General features: G+C 38.0%; 2 protein-coding genes across 8 annotated transcripts; both read left to right on the forward strand.

Moving 5' to 3' along the window:
• SNURF (SNRPN upstream open reading frame) lies at window positions 1-20,374 on the forward strand. 7 transcript variants are annotated; one of them, XM_087856729.1, is made up of 5 exons: window positions 1-159; window positions 8,413-8,508; window positions 11,031-11,054; window positions 13,751-13,903; window positions 20,235-20,374. In XM_087856729.1, exons 1-4 carry the CDS (start codon window positions 146-148, stop codon window positions 13,854-13,856), a joined length of 240 nt encoding a protein of 79 aa, XP_087712855.1. In that variant the 5' UTR covers window positions 1-145; the 3' UTR covers window positions 13,857-13,903; window positions 20,235-20,374. The 7 variants fall into 7 exon arrangements, with proteins under 7 accessions (XP_087712855.1, XP_087712857.1, XP_087712854.1 ...); XM_087856731.1 differs by having other exon boundaries at window positions 13,751-13,876; window positions 20,235-20,370; XM_087856728.1 differs by lacking the exon at window positions 20,235-20,374 and adding an exon at window positions 14,619-14,694.
• Window positions 20,243-25,740, forward strand: SNRPN (small nuclear ribonucleoprotein polypeptide N). The gene is made up of 7 exons (XM_045795344.2): window positions 20,243-20,381; window positions 21,615-21,766; window positions 23,674-23,785; window positions 24,212-24,364; window positions 24,806-24,944; window positions 25,336-25,461; window positions 25,566-25,740. The coding sequence occupies exons 1-7, from the start codon at window positions 20,379-20,381 to the stop codon at window positions 25,601-25,603; spliced, it is 723 nt and encodes a 240-aa protein (XP_045651300.1). The 5' UTR covers window positions 20,243-20,378; the 3' UTR covers window positions 25,604-25,740.
• The last annotated feature ends 72 nt before the right edge of the window (window positions 25,741-25,812 follow it).

The raw sequence follows: 25,812 nt of genomic DNA on the forward strand, positions 1-25,812 counted from the left end.
CAGCCAAAGCCGGAGGGGCGTTTTGCTGCGCATGCGCAGGTAGAACTGGTGTGATTAGTTGGTGTTGCTGCAGTGACTCAAGCGCAGAGTGGAGGGGTCGCCGGAGATGCCTGACGGTCTGTTCTGAGGAGCGGCTAACAGCGCGATGGAGCGGGCCAGGTTAGCTGTGTGGATCTGTTCCCTTAGGGACAACCTGGGGAATAGTCATTTTTATTTGTTCAGTGTTCCAAGTTTGCAGAACTTAATAGTATTGTTGTATATAGTGGGAATCTGGGCTCTAAAGTTCTTTGTTCTGGAGAACTGAATGGGACACTTTTGAAGGTTTGGGGATTGGTTGTACCTCCGTGGACGGTGCTCTGATCATGTTGTGTCGTATCGCAGCTGGTATACGCCACTGTATCGTGTCCCATCAGATCCTCTCTAGAGTGGCCCTTTGTCCTTGAGATCTGAGGCCATGACTGTGGTTGGGGAGGGTATATTGTGATGGCTGTGGTGCGAAGGGCAGGGGAAGGTTCGACGGTGTGGGATCAGTGGGGAGTCCACCGTACCAAGGAGAGGGTGACATGGTAGGGCATCCGGTATTGGTGACAGTGGTATCTGGAGGGGGGTAGCAGGGTGGCTGCAGTGGTGATAAGGAGGGGTCTTTAGGGTGAGGTGTCCTCTATGATGTGATCGTGGTTGTAGCAATGGTGGCCACCGTGGTGGTGGTGGTAGGGAGTATAAGCTGTTCTTGGTGGTGACGGAGGTAAGGGGGTAGTCACGGTGGTAGTGCTGGTAGTTCGGGGGTCAACGAGGTGGCCACTGGAAGAGATGGCAGGGTGACTAGTAAGGTGATCATGGTGGCTATGGTGGGGGGAGGCAGCGAAGTGACCGTCATGGTGGCGATAGGGAGAGGCGGAGGTGGTTACGGGGCGGTGGGGGTGGCTGCCATGGCGGTGTTTGGGGGCGGTGGCAGGGAGGCTACCATGAGGGTGATACAAAGAGGGTGACACGGTGAAAGGGGTGACCCACCTTGGATATGGTATGTGTGGGGGTGGCAAGGCAGCCATTATGGTCTTGACAGGAGGGGTGATTGGGTGGCAGTGGGGGCGGTGATGGTGGTGTGTGGGAACCCTTGGAAGAGTGGCCGCCATGCTGGTGGTTGAATGAGTGAGCGTGGTAAGAGGGGGCGGGGGTGGTGGACCAGGCGTCTGGTGGTGGGCTGACGGAAGGGGCACCGAGTGGTCCACAACCCTTAGTTTGAGAAAAAGGGAAGAACATTCACTTGTTCTCTGATCTGAAGCAGTCTTAAGAGTTTGTATTAGGGTGAACCTGCTATCCATTGCTCACCTGAAGGGATAGCTGCAGATTTGTCTTTAGATATTTTACTCCTTTATAATTCCTTCCTTTGTGGTTTTGGTGTAAGATTAGGAATATGCTGTGCAGAGCTTGCTTTATGAACTTGTGAGAGTCACGCCGGGTTCTGGGATGTAATACTGCAGAGGCGTGTCTTCTTTGCACTGATTTTCCCTGCATTGGGAATAAGGTTTTCAGGGGTCCACTGCCGCGTCACGACCATTGTGCGGCTCACCAAAGATGGCTGCCGCTGCAGATGTGTGGATCTGCGCAGGCGTGACAGAGTGGGGGGCAGCCTCCCCCTCCCCCAGTGCCGCAATGGGGGAAGGGTAGTCTCTGCAGCGTCTCCCAGGCAATAATTTCGGCGGCATCTTCAAAGCGCAGTGCTGAGGGGAGGAGGCTGGCAACGTGGGCAGCTGCCCCCTCCCCAAAGTGCTGCAGTGGGGAAGGGTGCGGGATTTTGGGTGCGCAGGCGCAACGGGGAAGACACCGTCTCCGCCCGGCAATGGGGCGGGCACCAGGGGAGGGGGTTTGCGCAGCGTCCGCTTGGTGGGGCTGGCAGCTACCCCCTTCACCTGTCTGCTGTAAAGGCTGCTCCTTTCCTCTTGTGCTGCAGTGGTGGAAGGAAGGAAGACACGGATTTGCTGAGCTTGTACCTTGGGACACCCCTTCCCCATAAGGCTACATTGGAGTGGAGAGGGCAACGGGGCAATGGATGTGTACATTCTGTGCCTGCCTAGACGGGCAGCCATGCTGTGCCCCTGCCTTTTTATTGCGCCGTAGAAGGGAGAGATGGGCCTACAGGCAGGGCACGAAAGGCGAAGTCATCCCATGAACCACAGTGCTACTACTTAAGGCAGTCTCTATCAGTGGTGCTGATTTTAAGTGTTCTCTGACTTTTTAGAGAGGCCTGCATTTTCATTTTTGTAGATTCCCTGGGTTGTATTATAAGCAGTCTAATTGTTCTTAATATTCAAAGGGGATTCAGTAACCATTTAGAAAACGCCTTATTACATTCGATTTCCACTTCGCAGGTTTGATAATTGTACTACTGCATCACCTTTAAGGTCTGTCGTACTTCTTAATCTGTGGATGTTCTTTTTGTGATGCCGCTTTTATATACAGATTCCTTAAATTGGGGATCAGGGCTCCTCCAGGGTTCTTAGGAACTGAGACCTCTTAAGTTTTGTTTGGTGAAGGGGAACAGAGAATCAGAAAAGTAGAATGCTAAACGGCTGTAAGTACACATTGGATTAGAGAATTCTTGCCCCAGTCAGGTTTTTAAAGTGATGCTTTTGATCCATCGTTTTTGAAGTTGGAGGTACTATAAAAATTTGGTGAGAATATATAATTAACAAAGTAACTATTCCAGTGATCTGTGTTCTTCCACCTTTGTAGGGGAGCATTTTCAAGGACTTTGTTTTTCTTTCCAGAACGTTGATGGGCTTGCCTTTTTTCTTTTTTTTCCCCCTCTGTCACAAACAATATGGTTGTGCTAAGTTGGAATGTAATGAAGGAAAATGTAAACCCAGAAGCCTTGGAAAGCTTTGTTGTGGAATTGTTTCTTTTTGAGTAGTTTTAAAAATAGCAGAAGGCTGGAATTCTGTGATACTTAACGGTTTGCTCATTTTTTCCTACTTGCATACACATACTGCTTCAAATAATTATATTTTGCTTTAACTTCTGATCATTTTAGCTATTTGCAAAATGAGTGTGTATTATCCTGGTCAGCCATTTTGTAGTTTTTCACACAGGCTCAGAATCTCAATATGGCGGATCCCTTTGGAAAGACCTCTGAGGTTTCAAGGTCTCTGCCCTGCCCACCGAATATTTGGCTTAGTATCAGGGCTTTTCAAAAATGACAAGGCAGTGTGAACCGTTTCTGTGGTTTAGTGCAAGGAAACAGTTCAGGGATTGTTGTATTGCTATTTAAGACAAGGTACTGTCTGGTTTGGGTTTATTCAGTTTACTTTGTATTATCTTGGTTTGCGCAGTGCATCTCTCCTATGTTTCATTGCTGAAATACTTTCCCCATGTGTGGTGATGCTACATCTTTATTCCTGCCCTTTCCTCTGAATATGCTCAGATTTGTTCCCCTTCACCTATTTTGCCCCCCCCCCCCCAGTTTCATCTCTGTACTTTTGGGTGTCTGTTTCTGTTTCTTTGTTTGCTTGTTATTTTTTTTTTATTCCACATATAGGTGAAATAATAAGGTATTTGAATTTCTCTGACTTATTTCACTTAGCATAGTACCATCTGGGTCCATCCATCTTGTCAAAAATGGCAAAATTTTCTTTATAGTTGTATAATATTGTATTTATATACTGCATCTTTATCCATTCATCTATTGACAGACATTTAGATGGTTGCTTTAATATCTTGGCTATTATACATAATGCTGCAGTCAATCCAGGGGTGCATGTATGTTTTTGAATTAGTGCTTTTGTTTTCTTTGGGTAAATACTCAGAAGTGGAATTACTAGATCATGTGCTATTTCTATTTTTAATTTCTTGAGGAACGTATATACTGTTTTACAGTTTTTGCACTGGTTTACATTCCTACCAAGAGTGCATGAGTTTCTTTTTTCCACATCCTTACTAAGAGTTATTTCTTGTCTTTTTGATACTAGCCATTCTCACTGGTGTGAGGTGAAATCTAATTTGGTATTGATTTGCATTTTCCTGTTGATTAGTGATGTTGAGCATCTTCTCATGTGTCTGTTGGCCCTCTGTGTATCTTTGAAAAAAATGTCTTTTCAGTTCCTCTGCCCATTTTTTAACGGGATTTTTTGATTGTGTGTGTGTGTGTGTGCGCACGCGCACGTGTATGTGTTGGGTTTTATGTTATTTATATATTTTGGACATTAACCCTTTATTAGATACATCATTTGCAAATATCTTCTTCCATTCAGTAGGTTCCCTTTTCTTTTTATTGATGTTGTCCATTGCTGTGCAAAAGATTTTTATTTTCGTGTAGACCCTATAGTTTTAATTTTGATTTTGTTTCCCTTGCCAGAGGAGTCCTACATAGGAAAATGTTGCTAAGGACAACGTCCAAGAAATTACTGCTTATATTTTAATTAAGGAGTTTTATGGTTTCAGGTCTCACATTTAGGTCTTTAGTCTATTTTGAGTTTAATCTCTTACTTTGACACTGTACTCTGCTACTTAGCTATATTTAGAAAGAATCCTTGAATTAAGCAGGGTATGAGTATTGTCCAACATGACAGGGACAATGAGATTTTTTATCTTTCTTCAGTGTACATTAGGCTTTTCTTTCTGGTCTCCTTCGCCCCTTCCATTTTTCTGGCCCAGAGGCAGAAAGCTTAAGAGTTGTTGATGGTTAAGGTTGTCTCTAACTAACAAAGGTTGTGTGAGGGAGTCATTTCTTTGGTCTTCAGTGCCTGAATGTTGGCTGGCTTAGAATTTTCTTTTTGATGGTTCCACAAGTTTTGGTTTAGAGGCACTGATTTTCTCATGATTATGGGAAGATCTGTAGACTGAGATTACCTCACATTTTCTTTTTTTCTTTTTCATTCTTGAGATCTGAGTAGTTGAATTTTACTAGGTTTTTGGCAGGATGTAAGGCATATATTTGACAGAACGTTAGTCTATTTGGAAAAATATTGTGTGATCTCATCATTTGTTGCTTCTCAGTGTATTTCCAAATTATTATTTTTTTTAATGAAAGTAATTTTGGAGCAGAAAATGAACATTGTGCACATATAACTTTTTCCCTCTTTTTAATTAACTTTTTAAAGTATATTCTATGCCCAATGTGGGGTTTGAACTCACAACCCTGAAATCAAGTCACATACCCTACCGACTAAGCCAACAAACCCCCTCTTTTTTTCCTTTATTGTTTACTTATTTATTTAGGATTTTATTTTGAAGTAATCTCTACATCCAACATGGGGCTTGAGCCCACAACCCTGAGATCAAGAGTTGCATGCTTCACTGACTGAGTCAGCCAGGCACCTCTCTATTTTTCCTTTAAATGCTTATTTTCTGAAAGCTGGTTTCTAGGTTGGAAATACAGTAGGAAGATTATAAATGTACCCACATGTATGTATATTTAGAACAAACTTCCTATATTATGAAAACAGTGCTGCTCCTTGATGATTTTACATGTAGCTTTAAAAATGGATTTAGAAAATTGAACTGTATGGTGACTAACGTAACATAATAAAAAAGAAAAGAACAGGAAAAAAATAAAAGTGGATTTAGAAAATTGAATAATTTTGTGTGCTGTTTCATTTCTCCTATGAACTTAGACCTTTTCATACCGAGCAACTGCTGTGAAGGGATAAAGGAACTGAAGATTTTTATTTTTTTAATTTTTTGGTAATGGCGTCTTTTCAATTTTACTATTAGAGTAATCATAATTATGGTCTATAATATGGAGGTCTCTGATAGTTCTTTTTATTATATAATTTTAATATAATATTTACAAATATATTTATGAAGCCATGTTTCATCAATAAATCATTCCTTTTTGTCACTGAATGACATTCCATTGTATTGAATATACCATGCCACACCATATTTGGTTTGTCCATTTTTTTGTGGTTGTACTTTGGGTTGTTTCCACTTTTTGGCTCTTACAATTAATGCTGCTAGGAACATTCGCACTCAAATATATATATATATATATATTTTCTATTTTACCACCTCTTGTGCTTGCTTCAGCAGCACATACATATTTATTCCCCCTTTGAGTGCAGTTAGTGTCAAATACTAACTACATGGTTCACATTTTTAGGAAGTGCCAGAGGTTCCACCATTTCACATTCCCACTACCAGTTTCTCCACCTCCTCCTCCACTCCTGAGGTGTGAAGTGGTATGTTTGTAGTTTTTATTTGCATTTCGCCAATGACTGTAGTGATATTAAATATCTTTTGTGTTGATGTAAATTTGTATGTCTTTGGAAAGTGATCTGTTCCAGTCTTTCACCCATTTTTAAGTGGAATTTTTTCATTTTATTATTGAGTTGTAAGAGTTCTTCAGTATTCTGGATGCTGAATTTTAATGAGCTGTGTGAATTGCAAATATTTTCTCCCATTTGGCCAGTTGTATTTTCACTTTCTTAATAGTGTCCTTTGAAGCAAATATGTTTTTTACTTTTGATGAAATCCAATGTATGGATTCCTTTCTCTAGTACTTCAGGTATCTAAGAAACCATTGCTTAATCAAAGGTCAAGGAGATTAGCAAATTATGTACTTTTATCATTAAAAAATCTGATATGTACATATGTGATTTTTAAGTGATTTCTATTGTTTGATAAAAACACTAATTTTTTTTTTTAACACTAAAGTTTTTGAACCAGTAAAACAACTTGGGAAAGCTATTTGATTTGGTTACTTTGCATAATCTAACATGAATTTGAAAATAGCAGGGGTTCAAAAATTAGTTTTGGGGATGCTTCCTTTGAATTCTGCCGTGGAAATAGTCCATTGCATGACTTTTGTAAAATGCTTTTTCCTTTGTCTTCTCTGATTAACATTGTTAAATTGCAGCTTTAAGAGTGGTTCCTGTAGTTTCTAATCTCCCAGGTGGGAGATTACGTGCTCAGATCCCTTGAGCAGCCATTTTGTGAGCTGTTCAGCAGATCATAAGATGGTGGTAGCTATGTTGGTCTTCTGTATTATAATAATTTTTTGCTTAAGCATCACTTTTATTTCTTGTTTTGCAGATCCTAGGAAAAAAACATTTGCGCAGAAGTTTGCTTAAGGAGAAATTTTATAATTTAAACTTTATGGTTTATTCCATTATACTAAAGGATCTGTCCTAATAAAATATTTTCAAACCAGGGGCACCTGGGTGGCTCAGTTGGGTAAGTGTCTGCCTTCGGCTCAGATCATAATCTCAGGGTCCTGGGATCAAGTCCCTCATCAGAGTGCTTAGAGGGACTCTGCTTCTCCCTCTCCCTCTGCACCCCCAACTCCTGCTGTCTCTCGCTCTCTATCTCTCAAATAAATAAAAACATCTTAAAAATATTTTCAAACCAGCTTTGGAATCAATATTGCTATTTTTTCAGGGTATGTAGGTAGTAGCTTAGTGCATATAAGTATATCTCTAAATATATAGATTTGTATGTAAAAATAAGTGGAAATAAATATTTTTGCTTAATTCTCTGATATACACCGCCCCCCCCCCCAGTTTTCTCCCAGATGTCAGGAGACTTTTTTTTTTTCTTTTTAAGAGTTTATTTATTTATTTGGCACACAGAGAGAGAGAAAGAGAACAAGGAGGGGGAGCATCAGAGGGAGAAGCAGGCTCCCCACTGAGCAAGGAGCCCAATGTGGGGCCGGATCCCAGGACCCTGAGATCATGGTCTGAGCTGAAGGCATACACCCAACTGACTGAGCCATCCACGTGCCCCAGGGGGCTTTTTAAAAAGATTTATTTATTTTTTTTAAGAGAGAGAGAGAGAGGGTCCTTGTGAGTGGGAGGAGGAGCAGAGGGAAAGAAACTCAAGCAGACTGCCTGCTGAGCACAGAGGTCGACATGAGGCTTGATCTCACCAACCTGAGAACCTGAGATCATGACCTGAGCCGAAACCAAGAGTCAGATGCTCAACTGACTGAGACACCCAGGCCACCCTGATTTTAAGGGGCTTCTAAAGGGAGAAAGTGGCTTTAGGATAGATCCTGACTACTGCAGGATATTCTTATTAAAATTTTGCCTCATTTCTTTTCCCCCATTTTTTTTGAGATACAATTGATGTACATTACTACCGTACCTTGTTGTAATTAGACTACAAGTACTTTAAAAACTCCATCATATTAAATACAGTTCTAAATACAGCCGTTAGGGGTGCCTGGGTGGCTCAGTCAGTTAAGCGTCTGCCTTCAGCTCAGGTCATGGTCCTGGAGTCCCGGGATCAAGTCCCACATTGGGCTCCCTGCCCAGCGGGGAGGCTGCTTATCCCTCTGCCATTCACCCTGCTTGTTCTCTCTCTCACTCGCTCTCTCTCAAGTAAATAAATATTAAAAAAAATAAATACAGCCTTTAAATAAGTGGTTATTTTAAAGTTGATGAAGTCTTATGAAATAAATTCCTCTTTCTGCTTCAGGGACCGCTTACACCTGAGACGGACTACGGAACAGCACGTACCAGAGGTGGAAGTCCAAGTCAAACGTAGAAGGACAGCCTCACTGAGCAACCAAGAGTGAGTATAGTGTGGGTTGAGAACCAGTTTAGTTTAGAATTCTTGTTCAGATTTGAACGGGGTATTATGCAGTGAGGGGGTACTGAAATCAATTTAATTAATGAGAGAAACCTAGGTTTATAATATAGAAGATATAGCAAAACAGTTAAATCAACCTTAACCGTCCGTGTAGTACTAACTTATGTTAAAAATTTTAATAAAATGCATTTTTTCCCAATTGTGTAGGTAGGTTTTATCAATAAAATTCTACATCCTTCAACTATGATATTTACATTATTTCTGTTTTATTTGTTGTTACTAAATCACTTCTTCTATGTTTGAAAAATTTTTTATTCATTGACCGAATGCTAATTTATGTATGTATGTTGCATTATTCAGATTTTTATTTTTGGTTAATACATTTATCCAATTAAAAACTTGAAATGTGGGGCACCTGGGTGGCTCGGTAGGTTAAGCGACTACCTTCAGCGCAGGTCATGATCCCAGGGTCCTGGGATTGAGCCCCACAACCCACTTTCAGCTCCCTGTTCAAGAGGGAGCCTGCTTCTCCTTCTCCCTCTGCTGCTCCTTCTGCTCTCACTCGTGTTCTCTCAAATAACTAAAATCTTAGAAAAAAACTTGAAATGTATACATTTATTCCTGTCCTTACATAGGATATCTACACATAGATACATACACTTTTATTTTCTTAATTTTTTAAAAGATTTATTTATTCATTTGAGGAAGAGAGAGTGTGAGAGTGAGTGAGGGGAGGGGCAGAGGGAGAGAGAGAATCTCCAGCAGACTCCCCACCAAGCATGGAGCCTAACACAGGGCTCCATCCCAGGACCCTGATCATGACCCAAGCCAAAATCAAGAGTCAGACATCTAACCAACTGAGCCACCCAGGCACCCCCCCACACTTTTGAATTTAGGTTTCCAGCAGGGCAATTTTAATAGAAAATATGCCAACATTTTTAATGATCTGATACATAGTATTTATTGGATCTTGCATTTTGTTATTATCACAAATCTTGACAGAATTAGTGGGTACCTTTTTTTTCCTTTCCCAAAGCTGTTTTACTTGGTTATTTTCCAAAATGACAAATATTAAAAATACGTGAATATCATCACTTTATAAAACACATAACTTTGACATAGAAAGAATCTACTTCAACTGACCATCAGTTCATCTCCTTCCCTCCCTAGAGATAATCCACAGATATGTAGATGTCTATACTTCCAGACCTTTTCCTGTTCTTTCATATGTATGCACACATGGAAGGGGGGACAGGGAGGGAGGCATACTTGTGATCTCTTTACATATGTGAGGTTTATTCTGCAGCAATAGGTCTTGGGGATCTATGCCAATGCATATAAATACTTTATTTATTTTACAAATTGTAGAGGATGGGTGGTTTAATAACAATTGCATTTATGATTAGCTTACTGATGGATAGGTTTGCATTTCCTAGCTATTAACAAAGATAAGGGCAGTCAATTTGAAAGTTAATATTCCTTATTAATATTATTTACATTTCAGTTCCTCAAATATAAAGCTTTTTTAAAAAAGCTATTATAAAATAGGGGTAGAATATTGTCTTCTGTTTTTGTTATTTGCTCATTTCATATATGGGTAAATTGCAATATATTGATTTGCACATTTTAAATTACTGGTGAGTTTAACAGTTTCCCGATTTTCCCTGTTTATTCATCTGAGCTCATTATTTTATTACATTTTTATTTTGGGAATTCCTTTAAAAGAAGTATTGTGAATGGATAGTCTATATAAATTGTTCTTTTTTTAAAAGATTTTATTTATTTATTTGACAGAGAGAGAAAGCACGAGCAGGGGAAGCTGCAGAGGGAGAAGCAGCCTCCCCACTGAGGAGGGAGCCCGATGTGGGGTTTGATCTCAGGACTGTGAGATCATGACCTGAGCTGAAGGCAGACGTTTAACTGACTGAGCCATCCAGGCGCCCCTAATTTGTTCTTTTTAAAAAAGATTGATTTATTTGAGAGAGGAAGAGAGTGCAGGCCATTCACAAGTGAGGGTGGAGAGGGGCAGGAGAGAGAATCTCAAGCAGACTCCCTGCTGAGCCTGGAGCCCTAGGAGAGCTCAGCCCCACAACTCTGAGATCATGAGCTAAACCAAAATCAAGAGTTTGGCCACTTAACCAACTGAGCCACCCAATTGCCCCTATAATTTGTCCTTTATAATAGACTTTTTGCCTTATTAACTTTCTCTTGTAACGTCTTTTGTAACTTAAAAGCTTTTAAAAGTGGCTTTTTTTTTATAATGATTTTTTATTATATTATGTTAGTCACCATACAGTACATCCCCGGTTTCCGATGTAAGGCTCGATGATTCATTAGTTGTGTATAACTAAAAGTGGCATTTTTACCCAGAATCTTGGGAAGTATCTTGAGGTTGTTTAGAGATTGTGGTTGAGGTATGGGGTATTCTCTTGAGGGGTGATCTTTTGTTAGTGGGTAATGGTTCTATCATAGTTAAATTTCATTAGAGCCTTTATCTTATGCAGGACCAGTGTGAACCAGCATAACAGGTAATCTCATTCTCATCTTTAAGCCCTGTTTAGGTGTCATTTTCTTGTCCAAATCTATGGAAACATTTTATTGCTTTCAAAGAAGAAATAAATTCATTTCCTGACCTCTGATGTTTATATTATGTATAAATACTACAGGGTGCTAAACAGGGAGGGGAGTTTTGAGTTAGGGAAATAGTGTAATTTCCCCAGTCCTTTCTCTCCATTTTGAGAGTGGATTATAAAATGGGTAAGCAGTATTAATACTCACTAAGCCTTGCATACTGATACATATGCTCAGAATTCTCTCATAATTGGGATAGTTAATAGTTGCAGTCTGTTTATTTTAATGATAATCCATCAATATCCCACATTTTCCCAAACCCTAAGTGCTAAAAGTCAGTATCCCTGAGAAATTATGTGGTTACTGGTTCTAATGCTAATTAAGATTTGTGATTCATGTTCCATCCAAGATACAAGCAAAATTGAATAAAAAGCAAAACGATGCAGACAAAACCTCTCACAGGCCAACAATAATTGTTAATAGAAGCTCCTTGGTTTATATTCTTGGAATTGATGGTTATACCATCTTCCAGTAGATCTATAAAGTAAATCAATTTTTGATTTTTGGGGCTGGTGAATGTCTTTCCTGTTTCTTGATGTATTATGAATTTGAGAGAATTTGGGGATTGGGGCTGGAGAGTCTTTTGGAGAGTCTATTTTGTGTACCCTTTTAGATGTCTTTCTAAATTATATGCTGCATTTTATGAACTGAATGTTACGTGTACTGCATTTTATTTTATTAGTTTTAGTTTAGTCTGCAGCTGGGTTTCAGGTTAAATCCAAGAGGAACACTCCAATAGGAGTTTAAAAAAGCCGAAGGATATAATTTTTTTTTTTCTCTGAAACACTTCTAGAACCATATTAGGTCAGACTTTAAGTTGCCATTTGGTAATGAATTATTGGAACTAAGAATACCCAAATAAAAGTAGGACAATTTAAAAGCATGAGCAATGAAATTCAGAGTCTTGATGGAGTTAGTGCAGATTTGGCATGTTCAGGGTACAGTCCCTCCCTAAGATTACCCTTAATACAGATACCAGCTGCAAGTCGTAGACTTTCTAGGCCACCTGCACTTCTGAACAGCTGGATAGAGATTCGAAGTTTCCAGTATTTCCTCAGGTTCCATAATTTGTTAGAATGATTCATGGTACTCGAGAAAAGTGCTATACTTACTGTTAAGTTTACTGTAGGGGCTATAAATCAGGATAAGCCATACGTACAGGCTTATAGGGCAAGATCCATAACTTCATGTCCTTAGGTTGTAACACTCTCAGCTCATCAGTGTATATATATCACCAACCAGGACTTTGGGTGCCTTCTAGAGTTTTTTGTGTTTTTTTTTAAGTTTTCATTTATTCACGTGAGAGAGAGAACATGAGCAGGGGGGAGGGAGAGGCAGAAAGAGAAGCAGACTCCCTGCTGAGCAGGTAGCCTGACATGGGCCTGGATCCCAGGACCCCAGGATCATGACCTGAGCTGAAGGCAGACGCTTAACCAACTGAGCCACCCAGGCACCCTGCCTTCTAGAGTTTATTTATTAGAGTTTCATTACTTAAACATGATTGAATCAGTGATCATGTGGTTGAACTCAATCTCCCTTGATGCCATCACTTCCCAAGAGGTCAGGCCACAGCCCTCCACTCTAATCACATAGTTGGTCTTTGTGGATTGGCCAGCCCCTATCCTGAATCATCTTGTTAGCATTAACTCAGGTATGATCCAAGGGGCCCACCAAGAATAATGAAGATAGTTCTAACACTTGGTAAATTAGAGAATGTAGAGATGACCTCCCATGAGCCATGGACAAAGTCCAACCTAATTCTTTATTATATAACAGAATGTTAAAAATGTCATTTAAAAACTGTAGAAAAATAGTGGAATACCTTTTTTTGGGCCCATTTCCAAGTCTAACAGCTATTGAGTAGTTTCATAAATAGACATGTATACACACACTTGTATACACACACACACACACACACACACACACACACACACACACACACACTTAAGGGCAGAATTGGTGGAGATTTTTTTGGTTTTGTTTTACGATTGTCTTATTAACTGGTAACACTTCCTACATCATTATTCACAGAATCAGATTCACAGCCAGATTACTGATCCATAGGGATATGTTGAGGACTTTTGTCTGGAATTCCCTTTCAAATAATTGGTAGTCAGTTTATATAGTTTGAGAGCCTAAAAGCCTGGGCTCTGGTAGTTCCTTGTTTCAGGTGATTACTCCTTGGGGTATTTAGTATGGATATCAGCCTTAGTGTCTTGCTGGAAATGCCTAGCAAATGCCTCTGTCTTCTTACTAAGGGTTAAAGAATTGTTTCCAGATAGGATTGGAAAGTCAGTAATGCATATGGTTCTGATGGTTTTTCCATGGGGCTTTTTAAAACAAAAAGAATTTTTTTTAAAAGTTTCTCGGGTAGTATCCCCAAAGTAGTAAGTATCTTTCTGTTCCTTGCATATTCTGTGTACAGAGAGACTCCTGTTTCTTATAGTCTCTTCACAAGATAATGGGAAGCTCTGACCCTAATTGAGGCTCTCTTTAAATGTAAGGGTCTCTACATTTTCTTTCTTATTGTTGCCCATATAGGCAAATCTCTTTCCATTTGTATTAATTTTTATGTATTGTGTTCTTGTCATAGGTGTCAGCTGTACCCAAGGCGATCTCAGCAGCAGCAAGTACCTGTGGTGGATTTCCAGGCAGAACTGAGACAGGCATTCTTAGCTGAGACACCAAGAGGTGGTTAAAGCAGTATTGGAACATCCAGGTAGCTGATTTCCAAGTGAAAAACCAGGTTAGAACTGATTCAGTCACAGTTAGGAATAAGTAAATAATGTGTTCAGAGGTCACTTAATTATTTGGGATATGTTAAAATAAATTCTTTCTTAAAAATTTCCTAATTGAATTTAATTTAAAAAAATCATGTTATAAGCACATTGCAGAAAGATTAAAAAAGTAAAAGCCAGCAGTAGGACCTTGGTCTTCTTAACCAGACACTTAAGTTTCGCAGTCATTGTAGTACATGCTTTTTAGGTAGCTTTATTTGTATCTAATTTCTATTGGTTTTCCAATTAATATTATATAAACATACTACATTATAAATGCTGCTGAATATCCTGGTAATGAATGTTTTGTAATTACCTTTTTTGAGAAACTTCATCTTTTTCCTGGTAGTTTCAGTAAAGCTTCAGTGAACTGCTGAGCATAACATACTAGATAGGATCATTTCCTCAGATATGCAGATGTGAAAATAAACTGAAACAGAAATAAAAGCTTAGGTACATTTTCTAAATTGTATTACAAAGTATTAGTCTCTGTTGCCCCGAGAAAATGGAATGCCAGTTACGATACACTACACACGCATTGGTGGTTTTAATTACATACCATTTGTGCCTACTGAATTATAACACATCACATTCATAATCAGATAAGCTAAATAATTTCCCATGCATATTTACTAATTATTCCTTTTTTTTTGTTTTGTCTTTTTTTCACTTTTTTGTTTTCAGCAATGTATTTGAATCAGCTGACAATGTATCAATGTATTTGATTCAGCTGACAATGTAATAAAAATATTACCCATGATTTTTTTAATGTGATGTAGATTTATTTACAGTCTGTCTTTTTATGTTTTATGTGACCTTTTTTAAATTTTAAGATTTGAATGCCTGTAGTCCAAAGGGTTTAATACACTTTTTAGAAACTAGGAGGCAGGAGGCTTATAGATGAGTTTTCTTCTAGATTTTATTTCTGTTTTGGTATATATTACCCCTCAACTCACATTAATTAGGCCTGTTTACAGCCACTATTTTGTTTTAATTTAAAAGATAGAAAAAAATTTTCTGAGAATTCTCCCCTGCTGAATCCTTTACTCAGCATTCTCCAGTAATTACCTGGAGCTGATTGCAGGGCATGGGATTGATTTTGAACAGTGGAATCTGATCATTGTCCCTAGCTGTTCCCCAGAGTAAGGCCATTTTTAAATAATTAAGTGAGAAAAGCAAATTTTTTTTTTTACCAGGAATTTTTTGGATCTTCAGTGCAGTTAATACACTCTTGTAAGTTCCTAATTATAATTTAATTAATTTATTTATTTACATGGGGCTCAAACTTATGACCCTGAGATCAAGAGTCACATGCTCTACCAACTGAGCCAGCCAAGAACCCCTATATTTAAATCATACATTATGATGTGCATATAGGATCATCTGATTTTCTGATGCTATGTACTATTCTAGTCTCAAGTGCTAGTTAAACAGCACTGGTTACTAGGATTATTTTAGAGCAGGGTTAGTAAAGTATCTTACCCACTGACTGTTTCCCTAAAGGAAATTTTATTGGCATACAGCCATGTCCTTTCATTTGTGTATGGTCTGTGGCTGTATTTGTCACTACAGCAGCAGATTGAAGTAGTTGTGACATATTGAATGGCAGGCAAAGCTTGAAATACTATCTTCTCCCTTAAAATAAAGTTCTCTGGCATCTTTCTTAGAGAATTACATTTAAAGATGAAAACACCAAGTTGGGACAATGGGGAACTGGTGATACTATAAAAGGTGATGAAGAGAAAGGGGTTATAGGAAGGAAGGTATATGAAAGTAAATATTACAGGGTAGGGAACCAGATGAATTTCTGGGTTAGGGGTCAAGTCTAAGAATCATGTTAAAGAATCATGTCTAAAGAATAAATGTAGATGGGTAGTTTTTAAAGACATCTTAACAATTGGTATGTTTCTTTTTTACAATAAAAATCTAAAACATCACGACACATACCCTACTTAATACCCATCACCCTGATGAGCACTGGGTGTTGTGTGTAACTAATGACTCATTGAACACTACATTAAGAACTAATGATGTACTGTACAGTGGCTAACTGAACATAATAAAAGAATTTGGAAGAAAACCCTTTGCTCTTTTCAGAAATTATATTTTTAAAAATGGAAGTGAATCCAAATCAACAAGTCCAAAAAACAAAACAAACAAAAACAAAAAGTAAAACAAAAATCCAAAGCATCCAAGTGATAGACAAGAAAAATGGGGAAGTAAGCCAAAGATTTTAAAACCACAGCATAGGGTTGAATTTTCTTTCATTTTGCCCATTTGCTTTTTTTTAGTTGGAATCATGTTTTTAAATGAATTTATTTTGTATTTATTCCACTTAAATGTATATCACTAATGTTTCCTCATTTTATTATAGTCATCATAATTTCCCTTTGTAATGAATAAATGATAGTTCATTCATGATTTGCTTTTCCCTTGTACTTGTTTTTTTTTGCTAGTTTGCTATGTTTTTATAAATACTCTATATTTTAAAAGAGATATTTGGTATCTTAAATTTATTACGGTAAGAATCCAGTTGTGGACTGTAGGGTATACATATTAGTATGACTCCTAAATGTTTTGTTACATTGCTTCTGACAACATCATAAGCATTGTTAATTGCTATTAAGAATAATTACTACTAGTGCTAGTTTTTCAGTACCATCTTTGGTGTCATTTTTTTTTTCTTTGATAAATAAACAATTCCAAAAATGGAAAATTGGGTGTGTGTGTGTGTGTGTGTGTGTGTGTGTGTGTGTGTGTATGGTTTTAATTGGCATTGCTTTGTGGATGAATACTTTTCCAATTATTTGTGTTTTCTCCTTTTTGCACATTTTCTGTGAAGGGTGTGATATTTTACCAGATTTGAATGTGAACTAATGCATTACCATTATTATATGATTTCTCTTTTGTTGTATGTATCGTGGCCAAGTTTGACCATCTTATCTTTTCACTTACATTTTTATAAAGTTCAATCATTTGAAAATCCAGGCTTTCCAAAAGTTTAAGAAATTTTGTGAGGAATTTCAGGATGTTTGAGTCAGGGACTTGAGGCCATTTATTTGTTTATATGCTTTTTGATATAAGGAGATTTATCATAACTGCTAATTCATCACCGTAGTATGTCACTGCTCTTATGCTCTTCTTCATGAAGCATTTTGCTGTCATTTGCTATGGAGATAAATTTGGTCAATCTCCAAAGTGAAACATCCTTTCCCTTATAAGGGTTCACGATTATGGTGTACTAGATTTAGGGATAAGAGATAACTTTCTAAATTTTAGGTCCTGTTCGTTAAGGAGGGTTTGTCTTAACCACTTCAGTGAACCCCTATTCTGAGCTATGAATAAAATGTATATCTCTTATTTATATAGAATATTCTATATTATATTACGTGTCCGTGTTCTCAGTTCTTTAGGTCTCCAGTTCTTTAGATTATGACTCACCTCTGCAGGTACACATTTATACTTGGTAACTGGTCAACAACATCTAGTAGATGCGGAAGGCGTTTGGAAACTCAAACAGGTTAGGTGATGGACAGAAACAAGACTGCAACTGGCCTTTCCTTTTTGCCCTTCCTCTATACAAGGAAATGTTTGAATTTGTTGGTTTCTTGTAGTTAAACTATGAATTAGGCCTGATAGTTCTGTGTTCACTAAAATGCCAGTTGTGACAGAACATTTAAACTGAAGCTCATAGGGAAATCTGTACTCGAATCTTTTTGGCGTCTGAAGGTAAACATTTTGTTTCTGCATTTTAAATTTTTACTGGAAAGGTGACTCCAAATTCACCTTAAATACAGATTTGATGTGGGGTTCCATTGCGTTATTCTTTAAATAAGAAACTTTTCAGTGATTACATTTTTTTCCCTTAAATGAAGTCTTGAAATCTAGCCTTACTGTTTTTTCTTTTTGTTTTTTTTCCCCTCTGTTCTAATAATCACAGTCTTGTGGCTCAGTGTTTGGTAGCATGCCTCCATTGTTGATGGAAGAGGAGATGTACTCCAGTAATAGTGTCTTGTTGAATGGTTAGCATTTTTTGTATTTTTTGTTTTGTTTGTTTTTTTCAGTAATGGAGATATAAAAAGTAATGTTACAAACTTTGTACATTATGTGAACGTCTTGACGTTTTACATTTTAAAAATGGCTCTATTGATGTATAGTTTATATACCATAAAATGCACCTAATTTTTTCGTAAATTTACTGACTTTTGCAACCATTGCCAGGTGCTTTTAGGATGCTGTGTTACCAAAGTAAGATCCCTCATGCTCATTTACATACATTCCCTATTTCCGCTCTCAACTTCAGATTACCATTTAATTTACTTTCTGTATCTATGTGTATTTTTTCTATTTCTGTAGATAATTTACTTTCTGTTACAATGGATTGCTGAAGACTTTATATCTTAATAGACACAATATTATAAAAATGAAAATTGCTAAAAAATGAAAATTGCTAATTTAAAAATAACCAAGTATAGGATTTAGACTCTGCTTTATAGATAATCCTGTCCGGATTAAGAACATGTATATTATAGGCCTTAAACTACTCATATGTTGGCTAATTGAATTTAAATTATAAAAAGAAACTACATTTATTTGGGGGAAGGGAGGGTACATCAGTCTGCTGATTTGAAAAGATTTTTTGAGATCTTTACATGCCATTTTTATGCAAAACATTTAATTCATGTACAAATACTGGATGCTACAAAAGGGGGTATCCCTGATGTCATTGTATCTTTGAAGACGAAGATTAGGTAGATGGGAGAAGAAGCAAGTGTATAGATATCATAGTCAGTTAAGATAAATGCTAGAGGGGCGCCTGGGTAGCTCAGTCTGTTGAGCATCTGACTTTGGCTCAGCCCCACATCAGGCTCCCTGCTCAGTGAGGAGTCTTGACTCTCCCTCTGCCCCTCCCTGCCAGCCCACCCCACCCCCCTGCTTGTGTACTCTCTCTGTCAAATAAATAAATAAAAATCTTTTTTAAAAAAGAAAAATGTTAGAGAAGAATGGACCATGCTGAGGATATAGGTAAATTGGCGTTCAGAAAAAATGCACAAATGGTACATGGCAGTATGCATTTGGAGAACAAAGGTTAGTAGATATTCTGAATAATAATGAATCTATTTTTTAGACAACCTGATACTCCAGATTCTCATACAAATGAATTTAACTACCATCAGATTTTTGTAATCTACATCTTACCACCCTTAACTGAATTATTTCTTTAATACCATTCTGTTCTCTTCTGATCTAGTGTCCTATAGTTCCACATGGAAAACTGTATCCTCAAAACATTCTTTTACCTTGTTTTGATGTTACAGTTCATACCCACTATTTTAATTATTTTATTTTCACATCCTGAAATAGATAAGTCATAATTTACTTAACCAGTGTACATTGCTGTTTGAAAAGTGTCTCTGTTGAAAACAGAGGAGAACAATTTTACTGGAAATGTCTGTATTGTTAAAAGTAAAATTATATCAGATTTTGTGTGTGATATGGGGTTACTTTTATGCATAAAGCCGAATTCCCATTCAAGTCTAATTTGTGTGTTTACGTTTCAAATACATATAATTAGTAGTTTGAGACCCTTTCCCAATTTTGACTATATTTGGTTGCCAGATCAAGAGCATTTCCTTTAGTATATTGGGAAAAATACCACCGTTGTAATCATGTTTTTTTTTTTGATTACTAAGAAAGTTGCCCATATATCCATATAAACAAGTACTCAGTTGTACCCTACTTTAATGTAGGAAGTCATAAGCAGGTACATGGTAATGCATTTGATTCTTGGTAAAGAAAGATAATCTAACATTATTTTGAAGCAGTTTGGGCAGGGCTGAGGAGTGGGGGGGAGATTGAAGTTGAAAACATTTAGGTGGTTTAGCTAAGAAGGAAAAGTTTTAATGTAACTCAGAACAGTAATTCAGATGGCTAAATTAAGGATATCAAAGTATTGAAATTGAGATGACATGGTGGTAACTTGGGACCAGAAAATGAAACACTACCTAAAATAAGAATGGAAAGAGAAAAGATCACAATTTTTGGAATGGAAAATGAAATAATTTTGGAATCATTTAAAAATTTCTGCATGAAATAAAAATTTAATAAACTTTATCAATTTTAGGTGCATAAAATGGGAGAATTAAGGTAAGGGAATAGTGAAATTTGATGTTTACTTGATGGGTGTAAGAACATGGGAAGTCTTTTGAACATTCCTGTTAACGATTTTCATGAAAAATTGTCTGCCTGTTTTTAAACATGGTAGATCGCAGTGCAGCTAGATCATGCTTTCCTCTGCAGGCTCCATCTACTGTTTGAAGCTTCTGCCCCAAGCTTGCATTGTTTGTAGGAGAACCTGCGTCATACCTTTATCTGTAGCCTTCCCTTAGGTCTTAAGGATCCTGAAACCTTACTGTGGACATTGGATTTGGTGGAACAGCAACCATGGTAAGATCTATATTAAGATAGAAGGGTGAAAAGCTACTGGAAGGGCCTAATATAATGGTTTACCAGAGTGTGGGGTGTCTTTGGGTTCTTAATGTTAGGAATAAGGAATCAGTTTTTAGAGATGGTATCTCATTGTATGACAAACCAGCTGAAGAAGAGCTATGTCTGTTCTCCTATTGTAGGGAATAAATGGTTGAAACCATCTTAAGAGGGATTTTACATGTGAGAAAATACAGAAGAGAGTTTTCATTGTAATTTATAATAGTAAGGGACCATCCAGTGGGTGGAAGACTCAGGTTGTAATAGATGTAAAGTCTGCATTCTACATTAAAAATAGAGGAGTTTAGCAATTCATGATATGACAAGTACACACACAATAATAAACAATCCATAAAGATAAAACATCCTAATCGGTTTTGTGGTTCTGTTAAAGTTTAGATAACTTACAGCATGTGTTCCCAACAGGAAAGGAATCTCAAGGCAGCAAAAATTGATTTGGAGAAGTGGAAGGAATATTAGATTTTACAATAGCTTGTGGTCTTCCTAACGACTACAGTATATAAATAGAGTATTATCAACATACTAAAATTTCAGTGGAGTGGGTGATTTAGGATACAAATATTTTTAAAAGGTGACTTAGTAGGGTAAATGAAACTGAAGTTTGAGAAACACTGAGCCAAGTTCTGAATGGGAGGCGATGTGGGGTGTGATGTAACTAGGATAAAGGTCATTGGGGAACTAAATAGTAGTTCGTATTTTCATTAGGATGATAGGGATTGGAAAGTTTCTGATGGAGGTAGGAATTTCCCATCGTTTGGCTATGTGTCTAGGGGAAAAGAAATAGTCCACAAGGACAAGTGTTCTGAAAGAGGGTGGGATTTGGGATTAAAATTGGGAAAGGAAAGGAATTAGAATGACAGAATACTAACATGAAACTAGGTTCGTGAATCTGTTGGGGAAGAAATATAGTTAGGGAAATATTAGGATGGTGGGAAACTGCATAGGGAGACATTCTGAGAAGTTGAGGGTTCCACAGAGGAGTATAGTTGTCCTGGGCCTAAATTTGTTCCGGTATCTTGAAACTGTGAAGGGATTTTTGGAGAAAACATGGGAGGAAAGATGCGTTAAGGAAACCAAGTTTGGATTGATACAGGAATAGGAGGACATGGTAGGGAGGGTTATAATGTAATTGCAGACAGGCTGATGACTGACAACTTTTCTTACTCCTTTCAGACTGTGGGAAAGAGCAGCAAGATGCTGCAGCACATTGACTATAGGATGAGATGTATCTTGCAAGATGGCCGAATCTTCATTGGCACCTTTAAGGCTTTTGACAAGCATATGAACTTGATCCTCTGTGATTGTGATGAATTCAGAAAGATCAAGTAAGACCACTTTGGGTCTGGATACTGGGAGACTGAGGGAGAGGGTAATAGGAGTAAGGGATTATAGAGGGTAACTGAAGGAGGGAGGGAAAATGTGTCAGGGCTAGTCTATTGCCTAACCACCTAAACCATCACTGAATTGGATCATGGTCTCCCAGTCTTAAAGTCACTGTATTTACAGTACTGTTTCAAGTTTGCAAACATACTCATGAACTTAATTTGGAATAGAACTCACAGTATGAGCAGAATATCAAGTTAAATTTATTTAAAAAGTTATGAAATGTTATGAATAGGTTAGGTTCTGTAGCATTCCTTCAGACTGAAGGAATCTTAAGAATAACAGTTTTCTCTTAATGGTTGAGGAGTTGGGATATGATTAGAGTACTCCAGACTAGGTTTAACATTTTTTCTCCTAGCCTCTTTGCACATACTCCTTGTTTTGTCTAAATCATCATGTGCAGTGTTGATTTGGTGTCTATTCTTAACCTTCTTCGCTTATTGTATTTGTGATTCGCCCATTTCATTTCTTCAGGAATAACCTCTGTATTTGCGCCTTACCACATTATGCTACCCTCTTTTTATCTGTGACCAGGGAGCTTCTTTCACAGGGCGCTGTTAACTATCTGCAACAAGATCACAGAAATTGGTGCATCTTAGTGGCATCCTACTTCCACTCAGTTGACTTTTCATTTAGAGCAGTTGAGTTGGTGCCTGTGAAGATCTCTGGACATTCAGGATGGCTTTGTTTCAGGCTTTTATCATGGGGCAGAACTTGCGAGGCATCACCCTAGATTCTTGGCTTGATTTAGTTTATTTCCACAGTCAGTGATAAACTATCCAGAAGCTTAATTTGCCTACTTCACATAGCTTTTATTAAATTTGAAGAAAAAGGTGATGCTCAACACCAGTTGTCTACTGTACTCTTAAGTCAGTTCCTCTCGGGCAAAAAACATAACCATCATCTTTCCCTCTTCATGTATTCTCAGTCTCCTCCCTGCATGCCAAGTAGGAATATTTCAGATAGTCTAGGATGGTGGATATTTCAGTGTTACTTTGTGTGTGTGTGTGTGTGTGTGTGTGTGTGTGTGTGTGTGTATGTGTAAATAATCCAGATTTTTTCCCTAAAATACAAGAAACCCTATGATACTGAAAATTTTAAAGGTATTTGATGAGAGTTTTAGGTGTATTAATTTCTATGTTTCACTTTTCTCACTAAGTTACAGGGATAATTTCACATGCATAATGCTTTAAATTGTGCATTATCCTCTGATAATACTTAGGATTGTTGAATGGCATTGTCAATTGCTTTTACATGTATTATGTAATATATGCCTCATGAATGGTTTTTGCTGCTGACGGTTGTTACTCTACACAAGGTTCCTCTTTTTTTGTTGCTGTTGTTAATTTGTTTTTAATTCCCCATGGTTATATAGTAAGTGGTAAGTCCAGGAATGCATAGGCATCTCTTACTCAAAGCCTTTTTTTTCTTTATCATTTGTTATGACCTCATTGCCTGTTATTGTTACTATTTTAGTTGTCTGTCATCTAGATTTACTTAAAAAATGATTTAAAAAAATTTACACCCCATGTTAACATGAAAACACATTTCACTTGTCTTAAAAGTTTTAGCCACATTATTTGCATCTGTGTTTAACAAAGAAGAAATTAATCTTGCTGAAATACAACATTGAGGGAACATTCTGGAAAATTTTGATAGGAAAAGGGCTTTACAATTTACCCTTAATGTTACTGAGTCTAGTGTTTTTGTATTTTTTTATTTTCTCATTACTTAGTAACTGAGCATGAATGTCTTCCATCAGTTATTGTCTTAGTTGATACTTAATGAACTGTAAAGTTTAGTGGGTGATTTCTAACTTATCTTAACAAAGTTTACTTGTGATTTATAGGCCAAAGAATGCGAAGCAGCCAGAGCGTGAAGAAAAGCGGGTTTTGGGTCTGGTGTTACTACGCGGGGAGAACTTGGTTTCCATGACTGTGGAAGGACCACCCCCTAAAGATGTAAGGAAGCTGTAGGGTAGGACAGAACATTAATGTGGAAGGACATCACATTATTTGAGATGTTTGCTAAATTAGGGTACAGTGAGGCACAATAGTAGTATACATTTGTCAAATCAAGTGTGCCCAGCACTTAATGTCAGTGCTTACTTGTCCATATTTGGTGATTAAGGACTTTCTTATGAATTATTTTATGCTGGGGACTACCTAGATAAGGGTGGGAGTGGTTGATTATATGTACTCAAAATTTGAGATATGTACATTTAATCTGTTGAATGCCTCCATGCTGTACTTGTCTACTCCTTTGAATATAGAACTAATACAAGATAGGTGGTATGGGAAAATAATAGGAAGGAGTGCTCTTTTAGGAATAAGATTATTCATAATGTTGGTTAATCATTTGATTTCAAATAGTTTTTCTTATTTCAGACTGGCATTGCTCGGGTACCACTTGCTGGAGCTGCAGGAGGTCCTGGTGTTGGCAGGGCAGCTGGCAGAGGAGTGCCAGCTGGTGTTCCAATTCCCCAGGCTCCTGCTGGATTAGCAGGCCCTGTCCGAGGGGTTGGGGGGCCATCCCAACAGGTGAGGAACTAGGAGAAGATTTTATATTATTGAGAGAAAGTACCTAGCGGCTGACTAGATTTAAAAGCCTGAGCGCACATCCTATTCTATGTAAGCAGCATATGCTGTAGACTGTGCTGAAAGACAAATACACATTGAGGGGAAAGGATTAAAGCCACCTTGATAAGAAGAGCTTACCACTATTGGTGAGTAAAGGGAAATGTGGATGGGTAAATCAGAGTTGAGAAAATCTGAAATGACTTAATAGGTTAAAATAGGGAATGTAGGGTTTTAGGAGAATGTATTAGTGTGCCAAGATTTTTAAAATGAAAATAATGGGAGAAATACAAAATTGCTATAATTATTTCATATTTAACAGGCCGTGGTATCCACCAATTATTTTGTGTTTAAATAATGTGAGGAGGTGCCTTTTCTTTACTATATCTGACCATGCCTTCTCAGGTAATGACTCCACAGGGAAGAGGCACTGTAGCAGCTGCTGCAGTTGCTGCTACTGCCAGCATTGCTGGAGCCCCAACTCAGTACCCACCAGGACGAGGGACCCCACCCACTCCTGTGGGCCGAGCAACACCACCTCCAGGTAAGGAATCGATACAGAAGTAAGAAAATTTGGAGATACGTATATGTGTGTGTGTGTGTGTGTGTGTGTGTGTGTGTGTGTATAGTTATCTGAAAAAATTGTATTATCTGGAGGAAGTGATGACTAAAAAAACTCTTAAGAAGATACTGAACTATGGAACAGCCTAAGTACTGAACTAGTTGCTTAGTTTATGTTTCCTACTTTTAAACAGTAGTTTTTAATGAAAAGCTGTGGACTCTATTGAGTTGGGGATAGCTTACATGGTAATGGTCCAGAAGAAATTGTTCAACCCTCTACTTAGTATCTGGGCCCCTTTGTTTAAATATTATCTTGTATTTTATTCTGTCAGCTTATTTATGAGGCCTTTATTTCTACCATTTTTCTTGTATAGGCATTATGGCTCCTCCACCTGGTATGAGACCACCCATGGGCCCACCAATTGGGCTTCCCCCTGCTCGAGGGACGCCAATAGGCATGCCCCCTCCAGGAATGAGACCCCCTCCACCAGGAATTAGAGGTGAGTGGCTGCACTTTTGTGCAATGGTGGCAGCCGGGCCCCTTAATATTTATGTGATGTTTTTTTTAATGGTCCCATGGAATTCTGCTTTTTTTTTTCCCCAGGTCCACCTCCCCCAGGAATGCGTCCACCAAGACCCTAGGAAACTGTTGATCCTTCTTAAGTCACTTTTTCCCCTGCAATGTGTCTTGTGAAACTGTGTAGAGTGTTTGTGAGCTATTGTTCCCTTCTTGCTGCATTAATATTAGCTAATAAATGCACAGAGCAATTAAACTGCGAGGTACTGTTGTATGTTGTACATTTTTTTGCCTGTTGATTTTGTTGAGGTAAAAGTGAAGACTGGTATTTTTC

This window comes from Ursus americanus, chromosome 28, assembly GCF_024610735.1.
Source record: "Ursus americanus isolate L20-20 chromosome 28, mUrsAme1.1.p, whole genome shotgun sequence".
In the NCBI taxonomy this organism is placed as follows: domain Eukaryota; kingdom Metazoa; phylum Chordata; class Mammalia; order Carnivora; family Ursidae; genus Ursus; species Ursus americanus.

Excerpts from the sequence above, each read along its gene's own strand:
- SNURF (XM_087856729.1), top strand. Across the intron at positions 8,509-11,030 it reads GCCTCACTGAGCAACCAAGA|GACCAGTGTGAACCAGCATA; the intron begins GTGAGTATAGTG and ends TATCTTATGCAG. Across the intron at positions 11,055-13,750 it reads AGTGTGAACCAGCATAACAG|GTGTCAGCTGTACCCAAGGC; the intron begins GTAATCTCATTC and ends TTCTTGTCATAG.
- SNRPN (XM_045795344.2), top strand. Across the intron at positions 24,365-24,805 it reads TTGGGGGGCCATCCCAACAG|GTAATGACTCCACAGGGAAG; the intron begins GTGAGGAACTAG and ends ATGCCTTCTCAG. Across the intron at positions 24,945-25,335 it reads CCGAGCAACACCACCTCCAG|GCATTATGGCTCCTCCACCT; the intron begins GTAAGGAATCGA and ends TTTCTTGTATAG.